The sequence below is a fragment of the Ooceraea biroi genome, chromosome 11, assembly GCF_003672135.1.
Source record: "Ooceraea biroi isolate clonal line C1 chromosome 11, Obir_v5.4, whole genome shotgun sequence".
Lineage (NCBI taxonomy): Eukaryota > Metazoa > Arthropoda > Insecta > Hymenoptera > Formicidae > Ooceraea > Ooceraea biroi.
Genome location: NC_039516.1, coordinates 5,063,367 through 5,089,112, shown reverse-complemented (window position 1 = coordinate 5,089,112; position 25,746 = coordinate 5,063,367). Strand labels below are relative to the sequence as shown.

Genomic DNA, 25,746 nt, shown 5'->3' with positions numbered 1-25,746 from the left:
GTAGCGGAACAGCGGTTTTCCTTCATCGGACCATTGTAAAAATATTTGTCTTTCTATAACAATTACTATCTCTATCCCGAAAGATATTCAATCTTTTCCCTCGTGAGAATTACAGAAGGGCTACGAAAATACATGCCGCTTCATTAACGTTATTAGTAATTTCATAAACCCGCGGGAATCTCTCGTAATAATTACATAGTACATTCTAGAGACCCAATGGTAATTACAATAATCCATTTGCTCAATTTTAATTTTATTTCTCTCCGATTAGGATATTGTCAAATATGTATTCGCTTAAATTAAACAATACTAAAATATTAAACAATAAAAAAAAGTCGAATCTTTCCGCAATCAAAATAAAATATTTATCCAACAGATTGCGTTTAACTCTGTTGCATTAAACACACTACGTGGTACACCGTTTTCATTAACGATGTATTAACGTATCGGCGATTACGCAATTTGCAACACCTTTCCGGGTAATTACTTGCAGGGCACTGAGCCCGGGGCGGTCCATTCGGTGAAAAGTCCCGGTGCTACGTGGAGCGCATTTACGCGGGTGCGTTCGCCGGTCGGGTGAAAAGAGAGGAGGGTTGTGTGCTGCGGTATCCAGCGAGGGAGAGCTCTAATGGCCACGTGAAACCCGAAATAGAAATGCTGCGAACCGAAGCGCCAAGGCTAGAGAATTACGCGCGCTGTAAAACTCTGCGGCCCTGTGCGTTGCTACTTGTTTCATAGCAACGAAATTTAAACGGAAATGCAATGCAAACGCCGTGCACTTTATTTATAGAAAGTTTACGCTAGCGGAAACGAGTGCGCAACGAAAGTGCCCGCGCGCGCGTGAGCGCGCGATGGACAGCGTGGAAATCGGAGTAAACGGCTTTTGGCAAAACTTGCGACGCAAATGCGCGTAATGAGCCCAAGTCTTGATGAGTAATAACTGAGTGACAGTGATGTAGCGACGGAAAATAATAGCGGTAATAAGAGATAATAATAGTTACTCTTCTGCGAAGTATGTGCTAAGTTTGGATGCGCGTTTATGCGACGTGTACTTAGGAAAATGGTTAAATGGAAACTGGAGAGAGAGGGAGGAAAAAAAGACAAAAGAAAGGAAGAATGATTCTAATAGAGGGCATTAAATATTTTTCAGCTGCAAAAAAGCAAAGCGCATTGATATGCTGGTACATGTAATAGTGGCGCTTGGATAAACGAACGAACCCTGCATTAATCCTGACAGACGGATTACAGAAAAGCAAAGCGCGGAGCGGAAAATACATGTCGCAAGAAATACCACTTGAAAAATGTATGCACATCGGCAGTTGGTGGACAGTAAGTCGTTGTCCGAGAATTTTATTTACGAGGGTGCTCGCTCTCGGAGAGCAAACATAGAGCGCGATCGCGGTGGAGAAGAGAACCTGGACCACTTTTAACGGACGGGAAATATGTTTATAAAGACTCCGCAAGCGTGGAACGCGCGTTCAGTCGGAAACCAGCATTGACTCTTCGCGGCTATCCGAGAATTTTGTTTTCGACAATCGCTCACGGGGAGGCAAACATCGAGGCCTGATCCTGTCGCCGCGTCCTGGAATATCTTCTTGCTGCGGAAGCAAAACAGAAAGCCTGCGAGAGCACGACCGGGAGACGCGTGACAAGCAGGAAATCATGGCACGTGTGGAAATTGTTCGGGGACACAATGGCGCCCTTCGACAAACAAGCAGAATTCGGTGCATCCGTCGTTGCTTGCTTCGGAGCACGCCCGTCCTTTCAGAACGGCATTCCTCCGACCCTCGCTTGCTCCGGAACCCAACGGGTCTCCACTCCACCCTTGGGGAGCGCGACCGCTGTAACTGCGTTTCCATCCCCTATGCCTATGGCACCGCGTAATCGCCTGTGCGATGATACGCCAGAAACCCACCCCCCTTGTGCGTTTATTCCAGCGCACCAAACCCGGCACGGCTCCCTGTCCGAGGCGTAAAGATCGGACGGAGACATGCGGCGGAGTGGAACACGCCGGCCACATACACGATGAAATGTGCCCTTAAAACAGCAACTGAGAACTAGTACAATTCTGGGATGTAATTAGAATTTGCGGTATTTTTAAATGTCGATAATATGCATCCGGTATCGATTGCTTAATATTACTACTACTAAATGGTACTTTCAATTGTTTGATTTAAAATATAAATATTGTGAAATTGAACGAATTCAATAATTTTGAAATAAAATAATTTAACGTAATTTGATATATATATATATATATATATATATATTATCTCCCAGAAGCTACGTATTATATATATATATATATATATATATATATATATATATTATACGTAGCTTCTGGGAGAATCTATTAAATATTATATATTAAATTTATTCTCATGAAATGTAATAATTTAAATGGAATATATATTGTGATTTTTAATTTTAAAACACATCACAACCATATAAAGAAGAAAAATTTTCGCAGAAATGTATGAAGAGCTCTCATTTAAGGGCGTTAGCTACTGTCTTCTGCAAAAATAAAGATAACGTAGGGTTTTTTTTAGATCACATGATTTAACATTGATTTCAGTTGACCTATAAATTCGTAACGAAACCCAGAATATATAAATACTTTTACCCATTATGTAACGAAAAGAATAATTAAGTATGAAATCTATAAAAAAATGCATAAAATATGAAAGACATGAAAGATTTATCAGTGTTTGTGAAAGACACATGCTGCACAAAATCACAAATAAAATTCTACTTCTAGTAATATCGTAAATCGACAGATCTGAACGATCTGAATATAAAGAATTCATCCATTCGACGAATGTTTAGCTAGCTAAAACTTCTCTCGTAGCAATAACGAAGATAATAAAATCGCATTCGCAATCCTCTCGCATAACGCGGACAGGTGCTTCTCGCTTCATGTCCTTACTCTACACGAGATATTAGTCATCGCAACACTTGCACGTGGTACTTGTACTCATTTAACATTACTCCCACGTTCACACAAACGCAACCACGTCCTGCATCAGTCGTATCCATTTACTCATGCATCCGTGGCTGTGTGTATGTGTTGCACGACCGCATACTCGCGCGGAAGGGGCGCGTATGCGATTCTACGCGTGTGGGTGCGTGCTCCGCGTTTCGACGTGCGTGCGTGAGTGATGCGTGAGTGCGTGTGTCGCGCGCGAGAAGGGCGAGGGTGATCCGAGTAGGGGAAGCTAAACGCGTGTCTTCGGTTTTGGTTTTAGTTTCGTGGCAGTCGCTGCCGACGACGACGCCGACGGCGACGATCGCGCGATCACGATCACGATCACGACGACGACGACAACGACAGCGACGACGGCGACGCTGGTCTCTGATTCTCTCTCTCTCTCTCTCTCTTTCTCGAGCAGTGCTCGTCTCGTCGACGTGATAACGCGACGTGCTTGTCACGCCAGCATCTTCATTTCCCCGAGCGAATCGACGTCGCGTGCGCGTGAACAAGTGGGACGCCGCTCTGCTATTCGCAGGTGCAGGAGCAGATGCGATCGAAAGTCGACCGAATCGGAAAGTGCACCGGTGTCGCCAGTTTCGCCGATTGCACCCCCATACGTGAGAATTTATTCGGGGGATGAAGATTCATTCGTTTCGGAGTACCGCACCGATGCGCTGCCCGGTGCTTTTGCCGGATTTCTCTTTCCGAGATACTTGAATAAAATTTACGTAGTTCTGTGTTATCAGTGAGGTGTGAGAAATTTAAATCTTCCTCAAGACTATTGCAAGAACTACTATTAAAAACGTTATATACTTTCGCTTCAAGTGCCACTTCACGAATATTACTACTGTAAGTTTTACGGGAGTGTTGTGAGAATTTATCCTAGGAGATTCCATTATAAAATAAATCATTTCGTTACAAGATTAATAGTCGATCAAATCGATTAGCTAACCCACTTGGGAACTGGAGTACCTCGCTTAAATCGTGTCCTTTGACCTATCTGATTTGGGAGAGTTTATTGATAATATCCCAATATAACTCTGGAGTACACATTGATCTTTCAGTTAATCAGCGATTCCATAGGTCACATTATTTTAACAAGATATAAGTAAAAAACTTAATAAATATAATAATAAACGTCACTATTGATAAAGAAATAACGTGAAAATATTGCTACCTGCACATTGCGCACCTAAATTAAACCGTGCACGAAGCGCGAAAGGAGGACCACCTACCAAGAGTTAAGGAGAAACGAGGGGTGGCAAAAAGCAGCGCGCAAAAGGCACGCGCGCGCAAGATGCAGGATCAAAGTTGAAATTCCTCGTGGCGGTGGAGAAGGAGGAGGAGGAGGAAGTCAAAGCGGACGAAGAGAGACCAAGTCGAAAGCTGAAACGAAAGTTTCGACAGAAAGAAACGAGCACGCGGAAAGAGGAGAAGCAACACAAAGGAAGCGGGGGAAAACGCCGGCTGGTTTTGTTAATCAAAAGATTTCGAGGCGACGCGTCCGGCTTAATAACGAGCGAAGGAAGGGCAAGCGTGAAAGGACTCGCGTCGGAGGACCTCCAGTCGTGAATTGTGTTGCTGGCGCCTATACTTTTTGTAGGGAGTCCCGACTCTCTGAATAGGAAGAAAGGAGGAGGAAGCACGAGGATTCATTCTGGAGGGAAGTGGTGAAGAGAAGTAATGAATATCATTGAATAGTTGTCGAATGCAAATGTGTTTACGGAAGATCGGGAATTTAAGGAGAAAGAGGAGAAATTAAGCGTGGAAGTTAGACATTTGCAAGTTTGAAGGGAAACATAAATCGTGCAATTCCAGCTGCTGGTTCTACGTGAAAACAGAAGAAGAAGCAAGAGTTCATCTTTTTTGAATTCGTTCGTGGTGATTACAAGTAATAAAATTATTTGTCGCTAATATAAATATAGTAACAACACGTGTGAGTGCAAAAGACGAAAAGTGCAACGTTATATATGGGCGTTGGCGACGATTGGATCAAAATCAGTTACGAGAACTTTGAGAATGTCTCGATCTTCCTCCTTTGCGTCGTCGCGATCGGTCGAGAAAGTGACGCGATCGAGATCATCCTGGAATCAGGATATATCATCTCACAAAAAGGACTGCCGTTGAGCCAAAGTCGCACACGCTTCGCTTTTATTCGGAAAACTCGAATGCTGCACCCCGTAAGAGGAAAGTGGATTCGAAACGTTGAGCGCGGCTGACGCGATACTTGAACTTTATTTCTCGATAACAAGCCGATATCGAGATGCACTGCGCATCGAAATACGTATTTTTCACGAGTTTGCTGATGGTGCTAAGGACTCGTCCAATGGATGTAGCTGCAGAAGAGCCACCAGAATTCCAGAGCAAAGGTAAGAGAACGATATTTTCGATATTTAATTATAAACGATATTTTCAGTAATTTATCAACTTTAAAATGCTTACCTGGACTTTTTCTACCGTAATAGATTTTCAATTTTAATATGTCCATATGAAGCATGTTACATGTCACATTTTTATTTTTGCAAAAAACGGAATACGTTTCATATGAATATGGACATAAATTTTTTCTTTAATGTACTTTAAAAACCACATTTGAGAATAAATCCACTGAAGAATTGAAGAAAATTCAATATTTTATGTTAAAAATATATTCGGTACGTCCGCCCTATGTTCTATTCACATCATGAAATAACTGAATTAAAAAAAGATCAGTAATGCTTGAGATATCTATTTTGGATTGTCAACATCCAGCCGTACTAGACGAAGATATACGCACCTGAGTCCTCGTTGCTGTCAAAAGTTTGACATCTAATTAGCAGGTCAAATTCATCAACAGGGCTATTAAAGCTGTATTCACTGAAAGTTCAATGTGCTCTCCAAATTTATGTTTGGCTATTTACACGTTGACCCATTAACTTTACTTTGACGTCACGTAAAAGTAGAATACGCGATTTTTAATTTTCCTTTATACACATTTATATAACAATCTTGCAAAAATGTCTTTCTTAAAATGAAAATTATTCCTAATTATATCTTGATTATTTATAACATTTTATTTTTTGAAGCGATATTATTTTATCGAAATTTGCAAGAAAGATCATCGGAGATTTTGGATCACTCTTACGTAACTTCCGTGGAGTCTTGATAGTTTTTGACCGTCAACCGGAAGGATTTAAATAAACCCGCAGGCCCGCATGCAACCTACTGACGTTTTAGCGTTCGTAAGATTCAATCAAAGCACCGTTCGTGCGCTTCAATTTTTACAAGCGCATCACGAGCATTATGATGCATCGTTTCCTGTTTATATCAATGCTACGCAACAATATTTTAATTCGCGCGGAAGAGGAAGTGGATAAAACGCTATTATGTTCGTTATCGCTCAAAAACTGTCGGGTATGCGTGAATGTTTAATTAATCGTATTACACAAGAATCTGGCGAGTGTGATAGCACCTATGGCACAACCGTGGACGGGACAAAAATTGAAACAGCTGTTGAGATAGCCGCGGCTAGTTTAATTTGGCGAGACCGCCAACGTGCACCGGTAGTATGCTAGAATAATTACATTATTAATCTCAGAGTTGCCGACGCTCGTAAAATCGCGGAGACAGCCGTGAAAAAAATATTATGCAGAATCCAGAAGAGTTATTTCGGTCGTAAAATGTAACGAGCGGAATTAAATCTGTGCATTTTATGGTAGCACAATAGTCACTAACATTCTCGGTCAGTATCAGGTAACTTGTAGCTATTTATATAATTGCTTGATAATATTATTTAATAGTTTAACAACTGAGATCATAAGCGACAGTGCATGAAAGAACAGAGCACTGGTCTCAGTGTTTTAAAATATTAACGCACTCAATTAAATACAAAAAGCATTTATAATATTTTAAATATTATAAATAAGTCAGCATTATTATATATAATAATATGTAATAATGCTGACTAACGTTCTATTATAAAATTCTCCTAGCTCTAATTAAATAAAGATACGCTAGTGCGATAAGAAAAATGTCAAGCCGCAGAGAGTTAAAATATAATAATAATAATCGGTATAACGCAACCTCGACCGCATTGCGTTAAGATAATGCACCCGTGTGATATTCGTGATTATAGTAACGACGTTACGGCTCCTACCACGTGCACAACGGTCGATCGAAAATAGGAAGCGCCATAAGTGCGAATCGGCGAGTGGATATTTTCGTCGGCGGTCCCGTGAATACCGTGCGAGTGCGGGAACTCGGATGGTTCTGAGTTCGCGGCGAAAGAATTTTGCACGACTTATTTTCAGCGAATGGAAAGGAACCTTGGAATATTTGGCTCCGCCGCTGTATAAGTTTCATTCACATATAACCGACATGATCATGCGCAGATTAACGCTGCCAACAACGTATTCAGATATTTGAAGTTTATTCTTCGTTATAACAGTGGCAAGAAATGCAAGATATGATATCCGATTTAAATATATTATCAGGAATTTAATTAAATGCGTGCAGCTACGCGCAACAAGGATACTTCGCATTCCTACGTTCTCGATTATAAAGCTAGCTTCATAATGCCGAACGTTCGCGGCGCGGTCCTGCTACATGAAAGATGATTACATTTATCATCCCGCTCACACGGAGGTATCGCGAGAGCCTTTACATGTTTGTCTAACAGTAAAAGTCATGCGGAACGGCTCGTTGCGAAAGCAACACTTTCTGCGAAATGAAAACACATAAACCACTGCAGTGTGCTTTTCGCGCTTGGCAGCTCACCCTTGCATCGTACGTCTCGACGACCCCCTCGACGTATCGCGTACTAATCTTCTGATGCACGGTTCAATTTGCATCTTGTCCACGAAATATGCATAATATCCCGTGGATTCAGAGACGAATTTTCATGTAAGACAATCAAGATTCTTTACGCGAAATCCTTTTTAAATTTTCTCTTATCAGATGTATGTTAAAATATTTTAATCCGTAAAAGCAATTTCTAAGCTAATAATGTTCGTATTAATCTGTTTAACAATTCTAATTAACTTTTAGCAATCAGGATAATCATGATAAATGAATTTGTATTTTTACAACATGAGAAGCAGAGTTGCTTTAATTTTCTGTAACGTTTCAGTCAGATGACATAAATTACATTTTCAACCTGCTTATCTCCCTTCTAATTTGTTCGTTCATTGTTGTAGATGTCAGAAATGATAAAACGAAATAAGATAATAAGATTCTCCTCATTAAATGGAAACGAGGCTTTGCATTTATTCCGTAGCACAATTCAGAATAATCATGTGTTATTTTCAATGTCTAATTGAAAGCGTAATTAGTGTGATTTGCGTCATGGATCGCGTTTCGCAAATGTTTCGTGCGTGATAGATTGCTATCGTCATTATTATTTGGTATTTATAGTCGTTTAGTCCCTGTTTATTGATTCGAGTAATCGTTGATTCATCAAACAGAGTACGAATTGTAATTAATTGCGGTGTGGTCCGACATTTGTCCTACCGTGTACCGATCCCGGACTTGCACATTGTTGTGCGTGACACATGTCGCAAGCATTACCGACGAGTATATGACTGCCTATGTGTATGAGGAATCATATGCGGAAGGTGAGATCGAGACAATGTATAGATGCGTTTAACGTGCACTGTATCGTGCGTTTACATCTGAATCTATTATTTATTAATGTGTCAATCATGAAAATAATTGATTGTGATTAACCAACAATGATTGAAACGGATTCGGTCGTTTCATAATCAGTGCTAACCATAGATTGACACAATCCTAAATTCAGAGGGAGAGCTTATAATTATTCAGTTATATTATTATAAAATATTATACATGCATCTTATAAAGAATTAATGCAATGGCAATTTTTTCTCTATGTTTGATTGCTCGAACGGTGATTATGAAATATTACATCGTCAATGTTTAAACGTGAGTTGGCTTGTAAGGGTCGAAAAACAGAACAGCAGGGTGGAACGTGGAGAAAGGGTTGTCCTTTGAAAGCGCAAGAGGTTTGACTAATGTAACGAGGGAGTTACGAGGTTCGGGTCAGAGCATTGGTCAGATTATCATACAAAGTGGTCAAAGGTATCCCAAGTTTTCCCTCCCTCTTTCTCTCGGATGACTCTTGGGACGGATAGCTGGCAGGGAGGTTGCGATGAACAGAAGGTGGTCGACCGAAAATCGACATAGCGTCGGCTTGCGTGTGGCTCGTTATTTCGAAATGGATCCGGTTAATTTAGGTAGGTGGCCACATGGTCTTCGTAAATAATTACCGTCGAGCATCGGGATGAAATATATAATCTATTCCTCAAATAAGAATTCCAGTCACCGATCGTTTCGGTGTTTACGATTCTTCTTCAAAAATCGATAACTCAGAGTTTCCGATCGGTCGTTATATTACTATTATCATCATCAATCATGTTTTATATTTATGTTTTGGGTAAGGCCTTCATCATGCATCTATTATCTTGTCCGTAATCTATTCCGTATTTAATATTATAGTTTCGAATGTAATAAAGACATCATTATTACATACTATTATAATTAGCTCTTAAAATATATGGAAATGAGATAAAATATTTATATGCGTTACACGGTTCTGTTCGAATATCTAAATGTTTTTGTTTAATTTATTAAAAATTTATTTTGCATTATCATAAATTTTTATATGTTTCTATAATTAGTGATTTTCAAATCTCTCAAAATGAATTTACTGGACAAATATCGATTATTGACTTTGAAAGAAATTAGTGTTACCGGTTTTCTCCTCAGAAAGGAAATTCAAAAGGCAGTAAGCCATTACTTGCCACATGTTCTCATTCTAAATGGTTATGGTACGTCGATTGCAATTATGTTGAATTGCAAAATCTTTATGAACAGATTTCTTATAATTTAACAAAGATAAACAATATTCTAAAATATATATTTCATATAAAGTATTCATCTCGCATATATCAAGCACACGATCGCCAATTCGATCTCCGCAAGATAGATGCGAGCGATCAAGTGAAAGAAAGGGGCAGGGAAAGACGCCAGGCTGCGACCCGCACGGAAATAGATGCAAGTCGCCGGAAGCATGATTTCTCAACGAACGTACGATACAAAAATAGCAGAGTTGTCCCTCTCGGCCAACTATTATTTACATAACTATACTGCGCATCTTTCTCAACGTTTTAAATCGATTCTTTGGGAAGATGGAAGATATCTCTATACCTCGCATAAGAAAACAAGGGAGGAACGTATGGTGATCCACTTAGAGGTCCATGAACTGTATTCAATTTTTTGTCTGCAAGAAACAGGTCAATGCAATAATAGGCCACTTAAAAAGAGAACAGCGAAAATCTTTCTTTTTTTAACTACATAGACTCTTTTATTTTTTGTGAGATGGAAATGAAACAAATCCTAACGAAAGAAAACTAGAGTAAAACGAAGATATCCTTACCTCTAAAAATCCGAACTGATCATGAAATATAACGTGGATTGTATTTGGAACGGTTTCGTCTCATTTTGCTGAATATCTTCTGAAACATAAGTTAATAACACATCCCTGTTAAATAAAAAAATATGAAAGTAATATATCGCAATTATTAATAAGACGTCATATTTTATATGGCCAAATGTAGTACACAAATTGATAATAATACATTTTTTTAAAATTTTTCATTACACGTAAAGCAACATTTGGCTTGAAATAATACGTTGGACACTTCAACAAGCATAAACGCGTCATTGGATATACGAAGAGACTGCCCAATCGCCAATGTAAAATAGGCAGGGCGCTTAGTCGCAACCCTCTCATCAGATACTTAAAGGCTCGTTGAAGCCGATGAAACATGTAGTGGCGTACTAATGAAGCGGTTCTTCGCGAGCGATACTGTCGTCGTTATGCTCGCGTGCACGATGTTGTGCGCGGGAGGAGTGCATCCAGACATAGATGCACTTCGTTTAACTTAATCTGATCTTATGCGAATAAATAATAGTGTAAAAATTCCGCTAAGTAAAATCACGGGAAATTTGAGCAGAAAAAATAGACCAACATAAAAAGTAGGCCAACTATTTATTCCTTAAGTTCCTTAAGTTATACATTGACTTCATGCATATGTTTCCATGTGTGCGTTCACAATGAACGAGTTATCAATGGCATACCGCGTCGTGCATTTAACAGCAGCACGTCTCACGCACGTGCGGCGACGCACGTCGGCCGGCCGGCTTGCGTGTTATATCGCTGCTATTTTCTGCACTGGTACTTCATAACGATGTGGTGAATCTAAGTTTAAATCGCTTGTTGGACCGCGTTTAAAATCATGGACAATGGTACATCGAACCGATGCTCGGTCGTCGCGGTTGCAACCGCATCGCGTGGCGAACTGGCAGAGTTGCGTCCCGAGCTGAAGAACTCGGTGTAATTTCGTCAGCAAACACTGAAAGATCACTGGCGAATAATGTTTTCAGTCGTATTTATCTCGAATTATATTAATTTGTAAATAATAAAAAAACTCCAAAAAATTAAGCTCACAATTAAAAAATTTGATACGTAACAAATAATTCATTTGTCAAGATGAAGCGTTATGATTCATATATCACGGAAACAATTTATATCTCAGCGCCAAGAATAAAACTTACATAGATATATGAAATATAGTTCTGAGAAAAGTTAAAATATATACTTCTTCTTTTTCAGTACCTGTAAGATTAATTTGGGCGATGGAGGGCGATAATGTCGAGCTGCCATGTGACATCACACCGCCGACATCGGAGGATTCGATTAATATGGTTCTTTGGTTCAAGGATAGTGTCGGAATACCACTCTACAGGTATATTTTGCAAAATAATCTTTTCTCGCCGACTATTTTTACATAACATTGAAACTACAAAATTAAAATTTTAACCTATCCAAACTTAACTTTGCAGATATCATTAAAATTTTCACGTAAGTTTTACAATGATGAGAATAAAGGGGTTTGCGATTTAAAATTGAGAAAAAAAGTGATAAAGTGTGATTTATGAGATAAAATAGAAATTTATAAAATGCTGAAAAGTGTCTTGCCAATACTTTTTAAAGAAAATTGATAAATTTATATTTATTTATTGGAAAGCACTCGAATTTATAAAAATTCGATATTGCATGATGATTAAAATGACTTAAATGAGATGCTTCATGAAAACAGGTACCAAGTGAATATTTATATCCTTTCTCTCCATAAAAATATACATGATATATAAAGAATGCCAAAAAAATACTATATCAAGAGCATCCCTATATAAAATCTCTGTACACGTCCGCAGCAAATTTATATGCAGATCAGGATGCATTTATTAAGAACACAGCAGAAGGAAATTTTTCCGCCAGAAAAAGAGAGAAGGAGAGCGTGCGGTCCTCGAGCTTAAAAAAGTTCTTCCTGTTGCCGACTTCCTGTTTTCTGAGAACTCATGGGAACTGATTCACACGGCGGTGACTTTCTGTCGAAAGTTGGATTGCCGCATGTTGGCTAGCCCTGCGTTATTGGGAGATGGAATGGGATGCCATTGTTCTGAAGCCGCATCTCGAAATATCCCGGCATGAGTCTGGGTCGAGCGTGAACTCTCCTTATAGACACCTTGACGCACTTTGCTCGTGACGTATAAATATCGCGTGCTTATTAATTAAAATAAAATTTAATATTAAGATTTGATAGAATTTATATGTCGATACTGATTACTGTATCAGTAATTAGAAAATAATTTTGTGTAAGAAGACCGAGACACAATCTCAATTAAAGTAATTTTGAATATAAAAGTATTTAAAATTATGTAAGTATTTAAAATTATGTAGATTAAAATTATATGTAGATTCTATTTGAAAATACTAGTACAAATATTTTATAAAATATATTTTTAGGAAATATATTAATTTCTAATCTTTAATAAGAAAATGGGGAGAAAAAGTAGATAATTATAAACACCATCTTAAAATTATACTGTTTTTATGTACGATCTTTATAGAAGTTTGTTGGAAACTCTCAAATTATTACTCTTTTGTATCGTTATATCAAATATATTTGAATACAAATCGTGTGGACGCGCGCGCGATTGCACAGAAATGGTTGCGTTGCGCGTTGATGCGTAGTCGAGGAAATACAAGTTAGCTTAGATCAAGATTGTATAAATAATTCGACCGAATATCCACGATCGGAAGCGTAGGATGATGGAATTTCATAACACGGACCGAGTTTCAGGAATAGCAGTCGATCGAGGACTCTTTTCGGCTGACATGGTCGTTAAACATCGTGCGTGGAGTCGCTTATTTACGAAAACGATCTCCGGGATCGTAAAGCGAGATATTCCGTCATCAGGCACCATTCGTTCATCTACAAAAAATAAATAGCTCTGTATGAAGATCATGAAGGGTCCAAAGGAATTTTTATTACGAAAATCTGCTGCCCAAATTGTTTACCTGTTTTGTTCGTTAAGAAATTGAAGCGTAACGTATAACATACTATGTAAATGTGTAAATTACCATTTAATTATTATACATATAATGAAATATAATTTTTCAGTCATGATCTTCAAAGGAACGTTGTGTTCTGATGTTACTGGAAATTACAATTAGTTTTTAGAAAAAAATAGTCTATTACAAATATAGATTATTCGCATCGAGCCAGCGCCACTTTCATTAAAAACGAATATGCCTCACCTCAGAGAAAGCTTTATGATTCTCGTATAAGCTCTCGCCGGGGAGAATATGAATAGCTAAAAATGTAGCAAAAGAGCATCGCACGTCGCGTGGCGAATACAAACGCGAATATAAACTGTCAGCGCGTGCGGTTATCAAAAACCGTGATGGTTATAAGCTTTATACAAGAGAACATAGAGTGCTGGATAATATCAAAGGACCTTCATAGGAGAAATACAGCGAGCAAAAGGGATCGTCGAACATCAAAGGAGAGAACGATGAGGACGAGCTGCGAGGGTAGAACATAAAGCAGACCGTTTCATCATTTGTGCCTTCTGCTGGTGAAGCGTTTCTCACGAGTCCATTCGCGGGTTTGCGGTTTTGATAACCCGTTGATACGGTCGTGGAATGATGGAAAAACGGAAAATGAGATCGCCGAACTGGAAGCGCTACACCGCTCCGCAAATCAATGCTGGCGAAACATTTTATTGCGATATTTGATTTACCCGCGTACATTTAATTTCGCTCCGTCTCGAACGAGAAGAACTTTCATTCGCGATTGAAATGACCTATTTTAAACAACGGAGATCTTACCAACGATTTTTCGAGTCGAATGGGATCACGGTCGCGATCTATGGTAAACGTTTGCAATTTGGGTGATGGACAACAGTCGCCCGGTCGCCTTTTGCGTTTTACGCCTTCGGATTCCTCGTAGCGGGGGACATTTCACGCGTTCGAAGAAGCGTTCATATTTTCGTTTCGGCGGGTGGAAGAAGCCTCTGTTCAATTTCACGGCACGTAACCCGAGTTACACGAGATGGAACTTTCCGTCCATCGTTACTTCCGAGCAGACTTTGACGACGTGGTTGGCAACGATCGTCAACAGCGTATCAGCGACAGTGTGCGGTAAACAGCTTTGATAGTCCTCCTTTTTCGTTTGCCGCCACTTTTCCGCCGCGCACCGGAACGATTTCCTGTTTCCCGCCATTGCGTAATGGTCAGCTCGCTAAGGCTAAGGGAATCTAAATCCGCGTACGGTGGCTCTGCCAACTGTCCTTTTTTTCCCCGGCCGCGAATAGACGCGCAGTGCACGCGAGTTTAGTCACCGCGGGCCGCCAATTGGCTGAAAGCACGGTGTTTATTATAAAGCACGGCTTTCGGTACCGGAAATGCTCAACATCGTGATGGAAATTTAAGAATTCTTGGCGAATTAATGTGGCGCCTCAGATTGATATTGAGATTTTCCGGCTCAAACTTTCTTTCCTAGAAACGAAAAATAAAAATGATAATAATAGATTATATGTAAAATAGATGCAAATTGTGCATTTAAAAACAATTTCGATTGGCTAAGATTTAGTCCAACTATATTAATATTGTATTTTGCAGCCTGGATGCGAGAAATGGTGTTAATTTGAGCGCAGCCGTTCATTGGGCGGTCAGCGACGATCTCGGAAGCCGAACGTACTTCCAGGTTGGCGATGGTCACCAGGCGAGGTTGAAAGTCACTGGAGTGAAGCTGAAGGACCAGGGAATCTTCAGGTGTAGAGTGGATTTCATGAATTCGCCCACGCGTAACTTCCACGTGAACTTGACTCTAGTTGGTAACTATCGCGTTTCAAAGCGCGCGACAACGAGGCAACAAAACGCTGTTACACCGTCACATTTCACCGTTTCAGAGCAGCCGACTAGGCCTGTGATATATGATGCCCAAGGACGAGAGGTAACGGGGGTGGGTGGTCCGTTTCTGGAGGGTTACAACCTTGCTCTGACATGTCAAGTGTCAGGAGGTAATCACGCGTTTCATTATTGTCTGATGCATCCAGATGCACCGCGTTGTTCCATATTATTGGGTTGGCCAAAAAGTAATTGCGTTTTTTTCCAATAGATGGACATACATGTCTTGAAATGTAACTAACTTCATTCTAAACCGCAAATTCATTATGTAGGTTAACAACTCACAGTTCAAGCTTGTTTTAGAAAAAGAAAGCACACGATTTCGTTAACAATTGTTTCTTTGCCGTCGATTTCAAAATGGAAAATCAAAAAGAACATTTTCCTCATATTTTGTTTTATTACTTCCGAAAAGGGAAAAACGCTGTGCAAGCTCATAAAAAGTTATCTGATGTATATGGCGAAGATGCTTTAAAACTGCGGCAGTGTCAAAATTCGTTTACTAAATTTCGATCTCGAGATTTTTATGTGAAAGATGCACCACGCTCAGGAAGGCCAATCGAAATTGATGATGACAAAATAAAGGCACTGATCGATTCCAATCGGCGTTTAACGACCCGAGAGATTGCCGAGAATCTTAATATATCGAAATCGAGTGTTGAAAACCATTTAAAACGACTTGGATACATTAGTAAGCTCGATATTTGGGTACCACATGAGCTCAAAGAAATTCATCTCACTAAGCGTATTGACATCTACGATTCTCTTTTGAAACGTGAGGAAAATGATTCATTTTTGAAACGTATGATAACGGGCGACGAAAAATCGATCGTCTACAACAACGTCAAACGAAAAAGATGGTGGAGCAAGCGTGATGAACCTGCTGAAAGCACTTGAAAAGCAGATATTCACCAAAGAAAGATTATGCTGTCAGTCTGGTGGGACTTTAAAGGTATTGTGTATTTTGAGCTGCTTGCAAGGAATCAAACCATTAATTCAGACGTATACTGTCGTCAACTGGATAAATTAAATGATGCCATCAAACAGAAACGTCGAGAATTGGTGAGTCGCAAAGGTGTTGTGTTTCACCATGATAACGCTAGACCACGTACAAGTTTGGTCACTCGTGAAAAATTGTTGCAGCTTGAATGGGATGTGTTACCACATCCACCATATTCGCCAGACCTGGCACCATCAGATTACCATTTGTTTCGTTCTTTGCAAAACGCCTCGAATGGTAAAACCTTTACTGCTGATGAGGATATCAAATCGTTGTTGGAATTGTTTTTTGCTGAAAAAGATAAGAACTTTTTTGAGCGCGGAATCATGAAGTTGCCTGAAAAATGGCAAAAGATAATCAAACAAAATGGACAATATATTGTTTAATAAAGTTTTTGTTTCCCGTGAAAAATTCGCCTTTTATTTATATAAAAAAAAACGCAATTACTTTTTGGCCAACCCAATATTATATTATCTTATATAACATCTTGCAAGTAGCATAAATTGGTTGCATTCGTAACTGATTCACGAAAGAACTTCGCTTGGAATTGATTCACAGGTAGACCCAGGCCGATAGTAACATGGTGGAGGGACAACGAAATGTTAGATGGTGTGGTCGACACCTCGCCTATCGGCTCGTCCAGTAGATTTACGGTGAACCACCTGTTCATCGACCGGGTCATCAGGTCACTGTGGGGAACGAAGCTTGAGTGCAGGGCACAGTCTGAACCAATGGAGAAACCTATCGTCCGCGAAGTGCCTCTCGACATATATCGTAAGCATCATACTTTATGTAAATTTTGAACTTAGATTATTTTCTGACATTAAAGCCGATTGTTAAGCTGGAGTAAATTTAAATATAATTTATAGAAAATGAAGCTCATTCGTAAGTCGTAATTTTAGGCTAATGCTCTAAGGTTTCGACTATGATTATAGCCCTACGAGCTCGTAAATCTCTCGCATCCGATCGAGCACTCCTTCCGACGGTTTCTTAACTCTTCCTGCGCATTTCGGTGATGATGAAATGCAAAGGGCGGCATTTCGGAGAAGCAGCTCATAAATGCCGCGTTAACGTGACATCTGCTTAAAATAAAATCGAAGGAACAGTCACGCTTCTCAAGGCCGTTCCCTCGATCCCTAAGTACGTGCTAAAAGGCGGTCTTAAGCGGCGCGTGTTAAAGGGTACTCTTGGCACGTTTTATTCGATCGACACGTTCGTCGCGCTTCCGTTCTGCGTCTTTTCCTTTCTCTCTCGTATTTATTTTTGGGCCAAGTTAAGCGGGAAAACCATCGCACTCCGCACCCAACGGGCATAAAGGAAACACTTGTTGCAATCCTCGGGACGCTTGTAATCGAATCTAAACGCGAAGCACACATATGAAGTTATTTTGTCGGAGAGCAAATTATTTATTCGTAATCTAACGAAACATATAAGCGCTATTTTCTTTAAACTCTCATCATTTAATGATCAAAACTTGAATATAGAAACTCTATAAATCTGAAAAACTAGTTCATAATTTAAAAAGCAAATTACTAATTATATCCAAATTTCCTTTTAATTAATTTAAAATTATTTATTCTTATTATATATATATACAGGGTGTTTCCTAAGTAAGTAGACAAACTTAAGGAGGATATTCCTTGGCTTATTTTAAGAAGAAAAGGTCATATAAACATATATCCTAAACTGCTTTGTTTTCCAAAAAAAGTACATCACTGTTTTCGTTCACTTTTCGGATAGCGTGCTTTTGCAGTACGAGTCAACAGCGATGGGGATGGAGTGGGGATGGTCTCGCGGCGCCGCAAGTGAACACTCGTTTCAGACTACGCCGCGCGGCCGCCGCGAGACCATTCCCACTCCATCCCCACCGCTGTTGACTCGTACTGCAAAAGCACGCTATCCGGCATCACTGCTATCACGTTATCTTTGACGCAAACTTTATTAGTTCCTATTAAGTTTAGTAATTTTATTAATTATGGTAAATTACACAAACGCCGAAATGGCAGATATGCATTTCGTATACGGTCTTGCTAATGGAAACGCTCGTCAAGCAAGACGTATTTACAATGACAGATACTTTTTTTTGGAAAACAAAGCAGTTTAGGACATATGTTTATATGACCTTTTCTTCTTAAAATAAGCCAAGGAATATCCTCCTTAAGTTTGTCTACTTACTTAGGAAACACCCTGTATATACATGAAACTAATATTAATATAATAATCTTTAATTTTTTCGTTCTTTTTTCCATCGTTGCGCCTACAATTCAAGTTTTTCAGTCAGTTCGACATAATATTCTATTTTATTCTACCATTTAATTTTTTCGATTTTTTCCGTTATTTAAATCATTTTTACATATTCCAAGCAAAGAAAGAAGCTTAAATATAGTTGTGAGAAAGCAACTGATCCGCAGCGGAAGCAAGATAAATTCCAACGATTTCGCGCGGATCTTCTTAACTCCTTTGACGGTCGTATTTCGCGGAATTGTCATCCAAAAGTAAAAATACGCGGTTTAGGGCGGCAAGCCTCCGGATCCCTCTCGGACCGTTATTTTCGTAGCGCAGTGCCGGCAACGAGACCCTCAATTCGCTCGTAGTTTTTTGCGTCAGCTGAAATCATCCTTCGCGTCTACATCCGCAGATGTGAATTTTTGACAGCAAGGTATCTAACCTTGTTAGACTTACATGCGTACTTTTTGCCTTCACAACTTTTTTGTATCAAGAACCGAAAGAGTTGGAGTCAAGAAGAAATAACAGAGAATATTGCAAAGCATTTAAAAAGAAAATTTAAGAAGAAGATGATACGAAACATCTTTAATTCCATGCGATTTAATCTTCTATTTTTTATTGATTCAAATTGTTTTCTACATTTCAGTTAAGCCGGCGATCGTAAAGATCATGCTAAGCGAGGATCAGATCTTCGCTGGTCGTCCGATCGCAGCCAGGTGCGAGACTTGGGGTAGTTCTCCAGCGGCCAGGATCATCTGGAGACTTGGAGAACAAGTGATTGGCGACTCCAATGTGTCTAGCACACAGAGAACTAACTCGACAGTGAGCAAATTGACTTTGGTGCTCAATAAGGACGACGATGGCAAGGAATTGATCTGTCGAGCTGAAAATCCGAGGTTTCCCGGAGGAGTGCTCGAGGAAGCCAAAATACTCCACATCGCTTGTGAGTCTTCATGTTTGCAACTTTCACGAATCTTAGCCTGAATTAAACAATATTCCAAATTTGACATACGAATGTATCCAAAAATTTAAAAGATTATTCTCTCTTCAAAAGCAATTTTTTATAGTTGTATAATTTTGTGTTGAAACTTTTTTTCAGATTTGATACTTAAAAATCTTCAAATTATTTCCTAACCGTTTCTTCAGTCATGTAAAGATCTTTTTATGTATACCCTTTCATATTCAAGTCTGCCAAGCCGAAGCCGAAGACGAATACTAAAATAATGACGCAATCTTTCTCGAATTACGAACAGATGCTCCAGTGGTTGTCGCTCATTTGGCCAGTGGCTACTTTTTGGACACTTTGAGGGAGGGTGACGATCTCAAATTAGTCTGCGACGTTCAAAGTAACCCGCCACCGTCGCGAGTGATCTGGTATCACAATGTAAGTAGAAAATATAGGAGGAAAAAAAAGGGATCTTGTTATCCGTCAGCTGAAGCGATTCATTGCTACTCGAGCATTCTTGTCTGCAGAACCGACGGCTGGAGCACGATGTGAGTGCCGGAATTTTGCTGGCTTCTAACTCGTTGACCCTGCGGGTGCTTACGCTCGCACACGTCGGCGAGTATTCCTGCATGGCCGCAAATGCCGTGGGAGAAACTCACAGCTCGTCGCTTTTTATTCACATGAAATGTGAGTAGTCACTTTTATTTATTAGGTGCGCCGCTCGAGATTTATTTTCGTCGGAATGAGCTCTGTTTGCGTTGCAAACACCAGCGGGTGTGTGATAAGCTAAATTAATAATCTGTGTCAGAGGATTTTCTAAAGAGTTATATTCTTTGATAAAAAATTAAGATTATTTATTATATAATAATAATCACTGTAATAAGCGGAATGAAAGATATTAAGATATCCTAAGGAAGATATTCGTAGAAAACTGTAAAAATTATAAAGATAAAAATTATCTATAAAAGATTCTACAAAAGAATAAGAAAGAGAATATTTGCATCACGTTTCTCTTCTTTCTGTCTGTCTCATACAATTTCATTGAAATGTTTGACAGATGTACCAAGATGCAGAAAAGGAAACGAGAGGAACGAAATCACTGTCGCTCGGCATGAATCGATACTGCTCAGGTGCGAAGTGGAAGCACTGCCCGAGGATGATGTGCGATTTTCATGGACATACAATGCCACTATCGGCGACGTTTTGCCTATACTAAACTCGAGGATCGAGAATAAGGGGCTTATGAGTGTGCTGGAGTACACACCTGTCGCCGACACCGATTACGGCACGTTAGCTTGTTGGGCGATGAACAGTATTGGACGGCAGAGAACACCCTGTATATTCAACATCGTACCTGCCAGTGAGTTGTTATCCATCAATATTATTCTATTGTTTCTTGCAAATAATGAAAACTGTATTTCAAACTAAAATAATATATAAAATAAGATAAAATAAAATGTTTTAATAATTACAATTGAAATTTCTGCGGTAGATGCGGTAGTCAATTCTGTTTAATTGTTAAATTTGATCAATGCGTATGAGAGACTTTTTATTTCTACGCTGAGAGCTAAATGTCGACCTTTTTAACGCTCAGAGCCGCCGCAACCACCACTCGATTGTTCGTTGCATAACGAGAGCAGCCTGCTCGAGGTTAATTGCATCCCCGGATCGGACGGCGGTTTGCCGCAGCATTTTTTACTGGAGGTTCGAGGATCCCTCAGGAATTCTGGGGTCAGTCAGATCGGTCCTCACACTCTTCAAACACCTCAGAGCGATCAGGGAACGGTCGGGGAATCGCCGTCGATATATCAGGACATGAATCAGACCCCGAACTTTCAGCTTCACGATCTTGAACCAGGATATGATTATACGGTGTACGTTTATGCGATCAATGGACATGGCAGGAGCGAACCTGCCCTTCTAGAACATATCACAGTTGCGGAACCCATCGGAAGGCTGGAGAGAAGCGGGATCTTCTTAGAAGACCTGAAGAAAGCACTACCGCAAGCTAGTTCTGAAAACATGATTATCGCTATTGCACTGACAGGTACAGGTAAAATCAATTTTGCTGGCTTTTTAGTTTGATATATTAATTTCATCTAATCACTTTTTGCAAACCTTCAGTTTGATGTGAATAAACTAAAATATAAGCTTTCGTCATTAAAAAATTTCCCATAAATTAATATTTTTTTAGATGTATCGAAATTTTCGAATTTATTATAAGTGCTTTTAATTTTCTGTATTAAGAAAGCCATGTTTATACTAAATTTTGGAACTTTTGTCACATTTATGAAATTTAAATTTCATATCTCAACTCTAAAATTAATTCTGAATGTTAAAGGCGCCGCAGCATTAGTCCTCGTCGGTATTGGAGTGGTAATCGGCCTAGCGATTTGCAGGAAGAGATCAAACACTACCGTCGTAGAAGGACCGGACGATTTTACTACGCCCACCTACGTTCCAGCCCAGAGGATCGAGCCCAGAGTCAGATACTCAAATGAGAACAGGCGTTCGCAAAGAGCTAGTCTCTACGTCGAGGAGAACCGAAATGGTGGCTATGACAAATGAATGATCCACTCCCGAACTGTCAGTTCGAATAAACGGTTAATTGCGAAATCTCCTTTCAGAGCCAGATTTACTGCAGCGAGTGGAGCTTGACTTACAACAGGATTAACTGCACGACTAACTCACTGATTCTGTACAGCTAGATATAATCGAGATACGAAGTGCAATGTAAAAAAGTAGAATTCCATATGTAGATTATCTACCGCTTCGACGATCGCATAAGTCGGCACGTTCTAATTTACGTCGCGTCGTAACGCTGCAAACGTCGTGACCATCGGCTGCAAGAATAGTAACGCGCGCGAGCAGCCATTAAGCATCAAGTCGCTCGTTTAACCCGAAGGGTTTACGGTTGAGTGACACGCGGTGCTCTTTACGAACGAGTCGGCAAATGCGACCGATCTTCATGCGAATCGAGGCATTACGAAACATTCTATTAGCTATTTATATTTGCTTTACGCGAAACGCTTCGCCGCGCGATACGGAAGCATCCGTCCGCGCCCGAAATTTGTATTTTAGATTTGTATAGAGCCTAGAGTTAAACTAGCGTTATAAAATGTACAGCTATTTTTACAACGTAGGCTAAGGCGCCGTGGAGGAGCTTCCGTAAACTCCCACGTATTAGCGTATTAATACGTCGACTTAAGGCCGTGATCTTGTGTACCTATGCCGCGTAGTGGAGACTGCTTCAAAAAATACTGGCTGGTTTTCGGATTTAAATGTATTTGCGAATTTCAATCGCGCGTATTACAAACTTGAAATTTGTGTATTTAACAAACGCAGATTTGCCTGGTGCACATATGCTTAACCATTCTTAACGCTACGCTGTACTTCGCAATACGCTACATTGCTAAAATTTATTTATACTTTAAATAAGCTTTTTTGAAGCAGTCCGTAGTTCATAAATTATTTGTACAATCTTTGATCAATGTAGATCACGTTATTCCATACGATTGTGTAAATACCGTATTCGTAATGATATCGACAGAAAATGGAATTTGTGAAACGAGATAATTCGCCAAATTGTATCAATAGCGATTGATCAGTAAAATAAGGAGACTATCATACAAAAAAAATCTAATGTTCTTTATCTTACAATTTCCTTATATATATAGATATATTACGTTAAAATATTCTAGTATTCTCTTAATATTCTTAATTATAATTGTTATGAAATCAATGTAAAAAAGTTCAAATCGATTCTTGATGAAATCTATCTCACAAAATCGCGCGCTAAATAAGAAATGAAATCGCGATAATGATCATTCTGTATAAATCATAGCATTCCGTGACCTAACAAAGCGGCGGAACCATTAATGTTGAAATTGCTAATTGCTACTAATTTGCCAGTTATTAACGATAATAGAGCTGCTCGGGGTGCGGTTACTGATTTAATGATCCGTTTCATAAGCGCGTCGAGCATTATAATCGCTCATGTTGCTAAATGTAGTACCTTATCAATAGGCAAAAGTGTCAGCATTTAACTCGTCAGGATTTGATAAAACACTTCAGTAAATTATAGCTATAAATCGACATGTAAACTTTCACATTTTCCGTAATTATGTGATATTTTACGAAGTACAATACAACTCTCGAGCGTCGATAAAGAAGCGTTTCGCCGCAAATTTTTAAAGCCAAAGTAATTACATAACATTAATTCTGTCAAAGTACAATGAGTTCTTATATAATCAATAGAATGGTAAGTCAATGTTTAAAGAGATTAAATAACTTTGTTGCCTGTATCCTCTGAAAGCTACAATGTAATCTGTGTTACCAGTTATCAGTATGTAAAAGTAACAGTGATACTTTTCTCACACAGTTGGGTATTTGAGAGCGCCACATGTACGAAAAAACGAATCTATCCATCTTCGTTTATATTTATATATTTAGCATAATTCCTTTATTTTCTTATTTATCTAAAGAGATTTAGTTTAATATTTATTCGGTATTGATAAGCACGAAAAATTGGATGGTTTCGTTTTTGTTCAAAATTATAACGTTCAAGTTCTGTTGATTATAATATCTGATGTTTTTATATTTTATAAGTGTGCTTTCGTATTTGTTTTAAATTAAAAACGATTGCAACCAATTCTTACTAGCTGTATGTTAATATTGCGGACATATCTATGTTGGGACAATGTCGAATATGCATGTTCGCTTTGTGCGTTCACGAGTCGAACACTTTTCCGCGAATACCAACAATCCATTAATGAAAACTTCATCAACGTCGGAATAATTACCTTGCTGCACGCGACAGCTGTCCCATTTCCGCAAATTGCCTGGCAGTGGTTATGATTTAGAGCTATGAATTAAATATCGCGCGACACGTAGAGAATCACGTTATAATCTATGAGCAAGCTATAATCTTTCGCAAGGCGTGCAAAACCCTTCGCTCACGGGTCGTGTAAGATATATCAGCGGATTGAATTATCCAAGATTTGCGGGTCAGCATTAAAATTATATGTTTAATACGTAACGTCTGTTTGTAGCCATGCCGATCTATCGAGAACAATATCATGAGAACGTATTAAACTCTTGTAAAGAGAAGATACAACAAAAATGGTTAATAAAGTAATGCCACTTTAAAGACTTGTCGAAATGTCGCTCTTCTGTTGTATATGTTAAAAAATATATTTGTTAACATTGACATAAACACAAAGAAAAGAGGGAAAAAGAAGAAAGAGAGAGCATAACTATTAGTAAGAATATTAACAAGCATATTAATCAGAATATTATAATTAAAATTAACTACCAGTCAAAAATACATTTTATAATTTTTATCAATTTCAAGTGACATCAACGTACACACGTATTATCGGACGTTATATTTTGATTGCTGCATCACACGGCGTCGCGTTTAAATGTGACGCACCTCGTGCAATTGACGATACCAGTGGCAGGGAAGAGAGAGATCCACGCGACCATAAATGCATACGCCGTAATGAAGATGCAGCCGACGGGCGCCATACGTTGTAGCATACGTTGAACGCAATTGCGCGTTACGCGGCGCAGCGTAAAGCGTTGGGAAGCGCGTCCGCGCCGGCCAGATAATTAGATTATACTTTGTAGTGCGCCGGGACCCGGCGTTATCGTTATCGTCATGGGGGATGACGGCCGTGTACGTCGCAGATAATCCCTGTTATTTTCAGCTACCCCGGCAATTCGTCCGACATTATACTGAGTGCTTGCAAAATTGAAATCCGTGCGAGCTGTCGTCGTTACCGCTGTCGTTAGGAGCACTTGGCGCGCGCACGCTACCATATAACGAAACAACTATACAGTTATAGAAACGGTAAAAAGGGAGATAACTGAACGTAAAGTAAAAAAAAGGACTTCCTTGCCTGACTAAATGTACGAACGAAACGCGAGACGAACGTTGACAATTTCAATCCGAAGCGGATGAAATAATAGATCAGGGCGAGTCGTTCATTACGAATAATGGATGAAACTACAACCATTTTACATAGCATAGAAAAATATCAATTAGATGAAGTACTGTTTTTTGTCATAATTAAATATATATCGATCGACTACCGTGCTAAAATGGTAAGAATAAATTACACATTTTGCACTGTTTTATCTCCGATTTGTCGATCTAATATCGAGCAAAGATCAACGGATTAACGAGAGAGTAATTGCTCGTTGAAATTTCAGGTAATGAAACTTCAACTAATGTGTGCAGAGAAACCGTAACCATGATTCGGTCAACAGACTCTAAGATCTTGCGC

General features: G+C 39.3%; 1 protein-coding gene across 2 annotated transcripts; it reads left to right on the top strand.

The window, feature by feature from the left end:
- The first annotated feature begins 3,311 nt into the window (after nucleotides 1–3,311).
- Nucleotides 3,312–24,615, top strand: LOC105275893 (neural cell adhesion molecule 1). Of its 2 annotated transcripts, none has more exons than XM_011333082.3 (12): nucleotides 3,312–5,340; nucleotides 11,643–11,775; nucleotides 15,000–15,214; nucleotides 15,290–15,400; nucleotides 16,843–17,058; nucleotides 19,157–19,453; nucleotides 19,764–19,894; nucleotides 19,984–20,143; nucleotides 20,514–20,816; nucleotides 21,051–21,503; nucleotides 21,798–22,007; nucleotides 22,084–24,615. In XM_011333082.3, the coding sequence occupies exons 1-12, from the start codon at nucleotides 5,235–5,237 to the stop codon at nucleotides 22,128–22,130; spliced, it is 2,382 nt and encodes a 793-aa protein (XP_011331384.1). In that variant the 5' UTR covers nucleotides 3,312–5,234; the 3' UTR covers nucleotides 22,131–24,615. The 2 variants fall into 2 exon arrangements, with proteins under 2 accessions (XP_011331384.1, XP_011331383.1); XM_011333081.3 differs by having other exon boundaries at nucleotides 21,051–21,509.
- The last annotated feature ends 1,131 nt before the right edge of the window (nucleotides 24,616–25,746 follow it).